Consider the following 12189-nt stretch of genomic DNA (forward strand, 5'->3'; position numbering starts at 1 on the left):
TCAATGGAACGAAGCAGAAAATTTTAAAGTAATTTATTATCTGATGAAGGTAGTATTTCAATTCTGAGGAGAAATGAAGGCTTATATAATCTGAGATGGTAAGACCACTGACAAATCAATTTGAAGAAAAATTATTCTTAGAACCCTCCCTGACATCATACAACAAAACAATGGATTAAATATTAAAACCATAGAAACTAAAAATACAAAATGTAAGAAAGTGCATGAAGATATGTATCAAAATCAAGGGTAGGACATTCTGTCAAAGACAGAAGCAATAAGATATATAAGACTGATTAAACTACATGAGCAATGAAAACTCTTATTTTTTTTGTAATCACTATATACGAACCTTAAGGAAACCGAAAGATTTAGGGGCTGGCGGGGAAAATAGGGAAAATGCCAAATATAACCAACAAAAGGTCAGTGCCTTTAGTATATCAAAGGTCCTTAACAGGAAAAAAATAAAATAAGTATAATTATACTAAGAATACAAGCACAAAAGAAGAAATACATATGGCCAAAGTATTTTCAAGCCCAGTTGTCAAAGAAATGCTGAAAAACAACACAATATTTTTACTGTTAAAAACTGTCAGGGAAGATGGAGAGGTACTCTTATAACTTGATAGAAATACATATTAGTTCAACTTTCCTATAGGAAAAATTAGGAAGTTAGTATCAAAAAAGTCTTTGGACTCAAAAATTCCTCCACGACTTTCAAATAGTAGGTATCAAGCTTCCATTATATCATTTTTAATAATAGTGGAAAAACTGGACATAACCTAATTACTTAACAGCAGGGGATTAAAAATAATATGATAGATGTACATACAATGAAATAAAAAGATCTGATAACATAGACAGTTGTTCACAATATAGTAGGTGAAAGGAAAAAAGGACAGGTACCAAAAAAGCACAATAATGACTAAAAATTACTAAGAACTTAACAAAAAATTAAGTCACACACAAACGTACACACCCCCAAAGTGTATGACTCGCTTGGACAGGAATCATAGACACTTTTATTATCTTCTTTTTTGCTTATCTGTGTGAAGATCTCATTACTTCTACTGCCATTGCTAACTCATTTAGGGCTTGTGTGTTTCCTTGGATAATAAGGGGCTTCACTGCATTTGAAGCTTCCTGATTTATTCAAACAGTAACTACACAAATGCATGCATGCACACATACACACACACACATACACAGTCTCCTATATGTTGCTATGCAGAGATCTCTAGACATATTTAGAAAAAGAAAAAAAACAGTTTTAGGCCAGGTGTAGCAGGTCACCCCTGTATTTCCAGCACTTTGGGAGGCTGAGGCGGGAGGATCGCTTGAGGCTAGGGTTTATAGTACAGCTTATAAAGATAATGCTGTGTATTTATCAACATGGAAAAGATATATATTAAGTAAAAATCCAAGTTACACAGTAGTAATTATAATACACACTTTTGGTATTTTTTAATTTTTTGTATGCATTGGAAAGAAACTGGAAAGATAAATACCAAAACCTTAATAGCACTCTGAGTTTTTTTTTTTGGAGACAGGGTCCCACTCTGTCACCCAGGCTAAAGTGCAGTGGTGCGATCACAGATCACTGCAGACTCACCCACTTGGGCTTAAGCAATCCTTCCACCTCAGCCTCCCAAGCATCAGGAGCCACAGGAGCATACCAAAGGGCCTGGCTTTTCGTTCTTTTTTTTTTTTTTTTTTTGGAGATGGGGTACCACTGTGTTGTACAGGGTGGTCTTAAACTCCTGGGCTCAAGCAATTCTCCTGCCTCAGCCTCCCAAAGTGCTGGGATTACAGGCATGAGCCACCATGCCCAGTTCCAATAAGCACTTTAATTTAATTTAATAATTAAGGTGTTAATTATTATCTTTCTGTATTTTCCGATTTTTTTTTCAGAAAACAACTGTCTCTATGAGGAAATATAAAAAAATACTTCATTTATTATAGAATAAAATGTTGATATAACAGCTCTCCTACCCATAAAATTTCCAGGATTTTTTATTGGGGGTGGGGGTTAACTGTTCCTAAAATATAAAATCCACCAATACAGAAAGAAGTGAACCAAGATCTTGTAGCTCCAAAACTAGTCTTCTCCACTGTATCATGCTACCTTAATCACTCAGATGTAGCATTATTTTTCTTTGTATCAATTTGCCCTTTGAAATATTTGTATTTAATTACAAATTCCAGATAAGTGAAGTTTTATTTCTATTAAAAATAAACATTAACTATGTTCACATACTTCTAAAGGATTAGATATATATAAAAGACATTGATATGCTCAGATTCTAAACTGGAAGAGGCGGAATAAAAAAATACTATCAGTGCTTGACTTAGAAATGGGTTGTATTCCAAGTCTGAATGTTTGGAAAGTAATTCCAACCAAAAAGAATGTTATTTTTGTTGAATAAATAAATATTAATTGATTGCCAGGCCAACCCCAAAAATTTAATTTCCCCCCCTTTCCCCATTAAACACACATTACTGACCAGTGTAATACCGGAAGAGAGAGAAAGTCATGAAAGGCTAATAGGACTCTACCAGCCATGGCAAAAACCGGTTGTAACGTAGCTGTTTTAAAACACAGAAACCTATGAAAGGTAAAGAAGAAGAAAGCAGTCAAAGATAATAGTTGTCACTCCTTCTCTAGAAAAGTGGTTATGTACTCTCTTCTGTCATAGGAAAAAAAATTTTATGCCAATTAGAAAACTTTCTAATGACTACAACATTTTTTTCAAAGGCATATGGTGTTTCACAGTTAAGATTTTTTTTAAAGTCTACATAGATGTCCAAAAAAGATATATTTGCAAAAGATGGCATCCTCATTTGAATATATATTTTTGATATATTTTGATATATACTTTTGATATTAAAAGCACACATACATATACACACATATATGTTAATACATGTTAACATCTTAAAACACATCAGAATGTATCAATTCTCATTTCTTTTTTTTCCTTTTTTCGAGACAAGAGTCTCGCTTTGTCACCCAGGCTGGAGTGTAGTGTTGCAATCTCAGCTCACCGTAACCTCCACCCCCTAGGATCAGGCGATTCTCCTGCCTCAGCCTCCTAAGTAGCTGTGATTAAAGGCATGTGCCACCATACCTGGCTAACTTTTTTTTTTTTTTTTTAGTAGAGACAGGGTTTCACCATGGTGGTCAGGCTGGTCTCGAACTCCTGACTGACCTCAAGTGATCTGTCCACCTTAGCCTCCCAAAGTGCTGGGATTATATGCGTGAGCCACCTCACCTGGCCCAATTCTCATTTCTTTGGCTGTAATGTAAAAGTGCCCACCAATCTCACATCTAGAGATAATCAAAACTGTGCTTTGGCAAACTTAACTATCATGGGACTTCAGAACCAGCAAAAAGTCAAAATCAGCAAGATTTATTCCTCTATATTAAGAATTTACTATTCTTTTCTAAAATTACACTCACCTTTTTAATTTACAGAATTTACTGTAAAGAGGCAAATCAATATATAATCATAGGCATCAAATATTAATTTCCTATCTAAAATTATTAACCACTCTCTGATATATTTTTAGTAATGAAGAATCCATTTTTATCTAGTACCTTTTTTATTTTTTATTTTTTGAGACAGTCTCACTGTGTTACCCAGGCTGGAGAACAGTGGCAGGATCATGGTTCACTGCAGCCCTGACCTCCTAGATGCAAGTGATCCTCCTGCCTCAGCCTCCCAAGTAGCTGGGACTACAGGGCCCAGATAGCTGCTTTTAATTTTATTTTCTATAGAGACAGCATCTCAAGTATGTTGCCCAGGCTAGTCTCAAAACTCCTGGCCTCAAGAGATCCCCCGACTTCAGTCCTCCAAAGTGCTGGGATTACAGACATGAGCCACCACACCTCGCCCCACTTTTCTAAAGATAAATTTTGAAGCTGGTACATTTAAATTAACAGGTTTTCAAAATATCACCATAATAAAAATAATGAATTGATAGAACACTTCACAACATATTGCTAATTTCACAGCTACCAGAAATTTTGCAAATCTAGCTACATAAAAATGAGAACCTAAAACTCATGATGACATTATATATTCAATTATACATGCTGACATGATAATCAAGTGTAATACAATACATTCAGAGTTACAGTCAGAGGATTTTTCAGAAAGACTAAGCATGTGTGTGTGTGTGTATATATATATATAGAGAGAGAGAGAGAGAACACACATTCACAAAAGATCATTTTTAAGAAACTGAACACATTTCTTTATTATTCATACTTTCTAAAAAATGGAACATAAATGTAATATTAAACTTCTCAATCAAATCCGACTTGCCAAAGTAGCCAAATATTAACATCTTCAAAGCTATAAAGAACTGTGGGACAATGACAACTTAAAAAAGAGAGAGGGCAAAAAAGTAGATCAACGACTGTGTTAAAATCAAATATAAAAACAGGTTATAACATGTAAAATGTATTTTTCCCAATCTCAAAAAAATATAATACATACAACCCAGAAAAGAAGCATTCTATATATAATTTATATTTACTATATTTCTTCTGTGCTGCCCAATATGGTAGCTATTTGCTAGGTTTAGGGCTAAACTTAAATAAAATTTACAATTCATTGCTCAGCTGCCTGGCTTATTTAATATACTCAATAGGCACCCGTGGCTAGTGGCTATCACACTGGACAAAAAAGAAATAAAATTTCTATCACTGTGGAAAGTTATACAGCATGCTATAATGTCGACAAATCCTTTCTTCTCTATAATTATGAAATTCTTCCCATTAAATTGCAAATATTTCCCCCTATACTTGAATTACTTTTTATAAACTCCTTAATCAGTGTGTTGATGATGATATTTATTTTTTAAAAAGGTGATGGTAACAATAGCACAATGTTTATCATCTGCCAGGAACTATACTAGTGTTTTAATTCAATCATCTCATTTAATCTTCGGACTAACCCTGTGAGGTAGATACAAGTTCACAATCTCTTATCTGAAACATGCATTTCAGAATACAAAGTTTTCAGATTTTTGTAAGTTAATACTGTACATAAATCACATAACACTTTCAGTAGAGTCTAGAGAAGTATTCAGGAACATGGTGAAATGTATGAACATTCACTCTAAAATTAAGAAAAGACCATAAATAGCTATACATCAATTACAGCCTGGCTCTACCATCAAATTAGTTCAGAACAGGGATTGCCACTCTCCAATGTGATAATCAGCAACTATACTGCAATTTTAGGCTGATGGATCTGTGAATTTTTACCTATTTTTCCCCATATAACTAAGGATTTTCATCACAGAATTACTCAAATAACTTCATCTACCTGAATTTCAAGAATTCATTTCTATAAGTAAGCAAGACACTTTTTTCCCTGGTAATTACACATATAATCCTAAACTAAAAGTTCTAATTATTACTTTCTCGTGAGAGAACTGATAGTAATATTTAAAAAAAAAAAATTATTTTATTTAGCCACATTTATAAAATGACATTTTTTAACACAAGCACTTAATTTAACTGGATCTAGAAACTTAAAGATTTCCTATTTCATTCCTGAAAGGAAAAAAGACTTTCCATTACACAGTGTTTTTATGTTCTCAATCTGCTTTTATACATATTCTCACTTTCAGGAAATCTGCCTTAATACATATTCTCACATTACAATTTGAAAACATTCCTGATTACTATTATAGTTATAAACTAAAGCATATCTTAAAATATCCCAAACAGATGCATTTCACAAAAAGTAAATGGGTAAGTTTACCACATATTTTAGTGTAATTTAAATATGAGAAATTAAGATCAACGATTATTTAACAGTGATAAAACATAAAAGTAGGATAGACATTTAAATATTCAAATAATATGGCCATATTTATATCCAAAATTATGAAATAACACAAATATGAGCATCTAATAAGGAGTATATGGTAAGTATAGAATTTCCATGAAAATTATCCTTTCTTTTAGTTACTGATATGCCCTTGCTGAAAAAAATTTAAGATACAGGAAACTACAACAAATGCCATGATAGTATAAAAATCACAGGCTGGGCACAGACGCTCATGCTTCTAATCCCAACACTTTGGAGGTCAAGGTGGGAGGATCACTCGAGCCAAGGAGTTCGAGATCAGCCTAAGCAACATGGCAAAATCCTGCCTCTACAAAACAATACAAAAATCAGCCAGGTGTGGTGACCCACCCCTGTAGTTCCAGCTACTTGCTGAGGCAGGAGGATCACCTGGGACCTCGTTACTAATAACCAAGCAATCAACTGAAAAAACATTCAGCTTCCACATTTTATTTCATTATAGCACCGTAGTCGCACATAAACTGTTAAAAGTTAATTTATAAACTAAATTTTGTAAATCAAAATAAAAAGTTTATTAACTGAAATGCAGTTTAGCATAAGTGTCAAGAGCACAGAATCTGGAATCAGACTTTCTGGCTTTAATCCAGAATTTGCCACTGACTATAGGATAATATTTGGTGAGTTACTCCACCTTTGTGTCTCTATTCTTTCATCTATAAAAGGGGAATAATAGCATCTACCCTCACAGAGTTGTGTGAGGATGAAATGAAATGGCATATGGGAGGTACTCAAGAGAGTGTCTGGTACACAGCATGCTCTATACAAGTATTCATTATTATCACTGATACTATTAAAGCACCTTTGGAATTATAGTAGGTTCATACTTTTTATCTTCAGGAGTTTTTATTTCTTCCAGTTTCCTGAAAAACTTAAATGAACCAGGGAAACAATATCTGAAGGAAGCCTGTGTTAGCTTAAAAACCCGTCTACTAAAAATTCAGAGACTATACATATCAGGGCTCTCTAAAGTTAGATGAAAGGGGCACACATTCTTTCACAGCTCATATCTTCATAATACTTAAAAAATAGTCAAGTGATACCATTTCACATACAAAACAAAGGTCTAGTATAGTGCAGCAGTGAATAAATGGTCATTGCTATTTATCCCAAACACACTCAGGAGAAGCAGCAAATGTTACTGAGAAAATTATTAGTTCAGTTTTGGACATTCTAAATTCGAGGTGCTCACAGAATACTCAACAGACATTCCAGGAAGCGGGCAGAACTACAGACCTAAACATAGGTAGCTTATCCTCAGAAGAGTTCCTCATTCCCTCCTTTGTACTATCATGGAATTTTTCGCATCCTATTTCATTACAAATATTTGTCTCCTTCTCTACTGCTAGACTATACGCCTCTTGAAGGCATTCAGTTCCTGCCATATAAGAAGGACTCAGTAAATGATTTTTAGCTGGGCACAGTGGCACAATCCTGTAGTCCAAGCTATTTGGGAGACAGGGGCAGGAGGGTCACTTGTGCCTAGGAGTTCAAGATCAGCCTGGGCAACACAGAGACCCCATCTCAAAAATACAAAGGTAATTTTTTAAAATGCAAAAATTGTAGAACTGTACAATTTAAAAATGTATTTTATTGTATGTAAGCAAATTCTGACTAAATTTTTTTTTAATTTCTGGATGTTAAATAAGGATGAAATTTTCATTTGGAAGAATTCTTACAATATAAAAGTAACATGTAAACAAGATTTTTTCAATGTTATTGCTATTTATCCCAAAAACTCCCAATTTTTAAAAATGTGGTGACATTATAATTACTAAGCACTACTGAGCTGTGAAACCTGGCATCGTCATACTCAGGCCTGTAACTCTAAAAATGTACATGACAAGGCAGGAAATATATAAATGGGTAAAGTAAGGAAGAACTCAATGAAGACTCTCAAAGTGCATTTAAATTACTTAAAATTCTGAAGAAGTTTGTTAAAATACCTGTAATGTCGATGAAAAGATTTCATTTTAAAATTTACAGGCTGCTTGAGTTCAATAACCTAAAAATGAAAAACCTCTGGACCATTCCAGTACAGGTTATTCAAAGGAGCTGTGATAAACAGCATATAGCAAATATGCTCAGTTATATGCACTAGGTAAGGCACAACTGCTATCATCCCAACCCACTAACACTTGTTAGACTACTAATCCTTTCCTTTGAAATCTGTAAGAAGAGGCCAGGCACGGTGGCTCACGCCTGTAATCACAGCACTTTGGGAGGCCAAAGCAGGTGTATCCCTTGAGGTCAGGAGTTTGAGACCAGCCTAGCCAACATGGTGAAACCCCATCTCTACTAAAAATACAAAAATTAGCCTGGCGTGGTAGCACATGCCTGTATTCCCAGCTACTTGGAAGGCTGAGGCAGAAAAGTCACTTGAGGCCGGGAGGCAGAGGTTGTAGTGAGCAGAGATCGGGCAACTGCTCTCCAACCCGGCAACAAAACTAGATTCCTCTCAAAAAAAACAAAAAACAAAAAAACAAAAAAACAAAAAACAACAAACAAACAAAAAAAACTTCTGTTAAGAATGTTTCACTGGTGGAATTTACCACCCAAATTCAAAATACAGTAAGTTCTCCAAGGCTCTAATACTAGGACAGATTGGTTGCCAGTTCTATATTTAATAGCAGATCATGACCATTTCATTTGTGCTTGACAACTAGACAACTTGCAGTGAAACCATTTCCCAGAAATGACACTACAATATTGTTACTTATTTAGAGGCCAGGGACCCAAAAGAACAACAACTCATTAATAGTGAATGGATGGGGAAGGCAGCAGCAGAGGATTGAAAAGGAGCAATATAAAAGGCTTAGAACCATGAACAGCAGCAGTAAAGTAGGGATTCCCAGAATGAAATTACTGTAACACAAAATAAACATAGCAGCATAAGTCCACACTTTCTCATTTGAAATACACATAAGAATTAAATATATATTGAGTCTAATTTTATACAATCAAAAGCCTAAAAATCTTGATAACAATAGAAATACTGGTAAATTTAAAAAGACTCTCCCAATTTTGGCCCTGTTTCCCTGTTCTATAAAGAAATTCATAAAGGGGGGGGGGGAACTTCAAACTATAAATGATGAATGTAACTATTAGGAATGGCCTCTCTATGAGGTCTGAAATAGAAGGAAAATGTACATTTCTTCCAGAGTTGTAGCCAACAATAACTTTTGCATTCCGAATCCAGCTTAGGTACATTGGTTGGGAAGATGTTTGCAAAAGTATTTAATAAGAAAGTGCTGAATTTAGCCTTTATTTTTTCTCAGTTTTTTTAAAATGGCCCAAGGTCCATCAAATGCACTAAACAGAAATTCTCCTAAGTATAAATGACAAAAGAATATTCTACAAGCTTTTAATTAAATTTTTAATTTTTGTGGGAACATAGTTTGGTTTTTTTAATATTTTATTTTTAATTTTGGTGGGTACATAGATTTTTTAATTTTTATTTTTAATTTTTGTAGCCTTCTTCTCAAAGACAACTGTCTTTTACAGATCAGAGATTATCAAACTTTTTCTGTAAAAGACCATATAGCAAATATTGTCAGTTTTACAGGTCATATAGTCTCTGTTGCAAATACTCAACTCTGGCACAGAGCATGAAGGCTTCAATAGACAACAGATAGATGAATAAGCCTGGCTATGGTACAATGAAAATTATATTTACAAAAATAGGCAGCAAGCCCATGGCCATAGTTTGTTGACTTCTGCTACAGGACATCTGTTTTTAACTTTACTAACAAGTATATTGTTTTAATAAATACTATAAATTTCGAAATAAGATGTCTGGGATTTGCTTTAAAATACTTCATTTTTTTTTTAAAGGGAGAAAGGTAAGGAGAAAGGTTAAATAAGACTGGAAAAACACAATTATTGTTAAAGCCCGATTATGGGTATATGGGTTTCATTACACTGTAAGCTTGAAAATTCCCAAATTAAAAGTTTTAAAAATACAAGGTAAATCAATGAACCAGCTCTACAGAAAATGAATTTTTTCACCTTACTCTAAAACTTTTAAAACATGCTTAGTATTTTTAAACATAATTAACATAATACAACATAAAAGATTCTTAATATAAAGCCACTAAACTATAATGAAAAAACTTAAACTAATCCACAAAAATGTACATAAGCATAAACCCTTAAAATTCTCCATAATTTAAAATATAGGCTCACTTCATACAGTTGCTAAATATGTCACATTTATTGGCATCTCATCTGAAAGGTGCAATCAATTTTTGGCTTTAAAATATTTTTATAAGAAATATATTATTTATATTAACATTTAATAGGTTTATTACTTTTCAAGTTAATACATAAATGTCTTTCTTTTTAAATTCTAAGTAATTTTGGCAAACACGGGAAAACCCTGCCTCTACTAAAAATACAAAAATTAGCCAAGTGTGGTGGCACACCCCTGTAATCCCAGCTACTTGGGAGGTGGAGGCAGGAAAATCGCTGAACCCAGGAAGTGAAGGTTGCAGTGAGCCAAGATTGTGCCACTGCACTCCAGCCTGGGCGACAGAGTGAGACTCTGCCTCAAAAAAAAAATTTTTTTAATAATAAATTCTAAGTAATAAATATTAATAACTATAACCGTAATAAACAAATATTCTTCAGGATCTTCAATGATTAAAAGTATAAAAGGATCCTGAGGCCAAAAAGTTTGAGAGCTCCTGAACTAAATGTTTTCAATATTGTATAAAGTAAGTTCATCATGCAATTACAAGACATATACTCAAACTCATTTTACCTTTTAACAGTAATCATCACATAGTGACATTAATTCAACTATGAAGGCTATCAATTTAGCCACAAGAGGAAGACACTTAAACCTTCAACAGAAATATTCTTTTAAACTACCTGATAAGTCATGAGTATGAATATGAATCCACAGGATAAGTCATGAATCCACAGGATAAGAGCACTATAATATGTGGTCCCCCATCTTATACAGACAATTGTCTCCTGAACCAATATAATGAAAAACTACCATGTGTCAAAAGACATTTCTAATAAATGTGCCACCTCTTATCAAATCAAGAGATGTAGTTTCACTTAATGCAAGAAACCAGAAATCAAGCTGAACAGAGTCTTAAGAAATCTTAATGACTCTGCAACTTCCCAAAGATTGAATACATCTGTTTTTTAAATGCTCTAAGTTTTCCCCAATGTTCTGAAACAGTGATTTCAAATATTATCAAAACTAAAAACTAATTTAAATTAGGCTTATTGAATTATTATGACAGTTGAGAAAAACTAAGACCTTCCACGTGAAAACATTCCAACCGTCCAAGAATATAATCAGTCTCAAAATTTCCTAAATCTATAAACTAGAATAGAAATAAACAATACATAACACAGACTCAGACAAATATTAGAGCAAATATGTCCACATAATTATTCATTCTATCATTTATAAAGATGAACCAATACTCATTTTTCAAATACAGTACCACTGTAGCATTTTTAACCAATTTTGCCTCTACATACAGCAATTTAAAATGTTATCACAGTATTTCATTTTTACTTGATTAATAACAAATTATTCCCAAGTTTTATAAATGTTATGTCTATTGCCTTTCAACATGAATAAATTTAAAATAGTAATAGCAACAGCATGCAAGGATATACTTACATCATACTCTGTAATTCTGTTGCAAAGCTTATAGACTTCCCTGTATTCCTTCCACTACTTGAAGTTGCAGTAGACATTGGACTAGCTGCAGTATTATTCATCTAAATAAAAAGGAGAAATAAAGCTTACAAAATATACCTAGCTATAAGTAAATGCAAAAAAAAAAAGGAAGCAAATATAAATTATTTCAAAAACTAGAGAAAATTTAAATTTCTGATTTGCTTTGCATAAAACTGATTCACTTATACTTAATGTTGTTTATTAAAATGAAATAGCAAGGTGGAAAAAAACTAGTTAAGTAAGATGTCGGCCAATTACTCACTTCAGTGATAAATACTTTAGCACCTATTTTATGATAGGTAATGTAAAAACAGTATTTATTAACATATTTTACTAGAGCTAATTGGTTTTCAAAATGAGCTTCAGGGAGCCCTATGGTTCATCAGCAATGCTTCAGGGAGTTCCAGGTGGACCCCAAGCACAACACACCCCCAGTTTAAAACAGAACAACTCTGACTTTTCTAGTTGATATATGAGGGTTCCAAGTAAGATTTCATTTAAAGAAACAATTCCACAGCTGAAAGATACAAAATTAGAAAACTACAGCATAATCTAATTCCCATTTGAACAAAAGTCTAAAATACAAATAACATTGTCAAT

General features: G+C 33.3%; 2 protein-coding genes across 8 annotated transcripts in view; one reads left to right on the top strand and one right to left on the bottom strand.

Annotated features, from left to right (window-relative positions):
- The window catches only part of SUPT3H (SPT3 homolog, SAGA and STAGA complex component), a 527431-nt gene that overhangs the window by 502811 nt on the left and 12431 nt on the right, over positions 1-12189 (bottom strand). For 3 of the 4 annotated variants that reach the window (XM_050788261.1, XM_050788262.1, XM_050788263.1), the window contains exon 2: positions 11530-11630. In XM_050788261.1, coding sequence (XP_050644218.1) covers positions 11530-11630 — 101 coding nt within the window. Of the gene's footprint in view, positions 1-11529; positions 11631-12189 lie in introns of those variants that run through there. The other variant, XM_050788265.1, reaches the window with a different exon arrangement.
- The window catches only part of RUNX2 (RUNX family transcription factor 2), a 220738-nt gene that overhangs the window by 25099 nt on the left and 183450 nt on the right, over positions 1-12189 (top strand). The gene's annotated exons all lie outside the window — the stretch shown is intronic.

The sequence above is a fragment of the Macaca thibetana genome, chromosome 4, assembly GCF_024542745.1.
Source record: "Macaca thibetana thibetana isolate TM-01 chromosome 4, ASM2454274v1, whole genome shotgun sequence".
NCBI lineage: Eukaryota > Metazoa > Chordata > Mammalia > Primates > Cercopithecidae > Macaca > Macaca thibetana.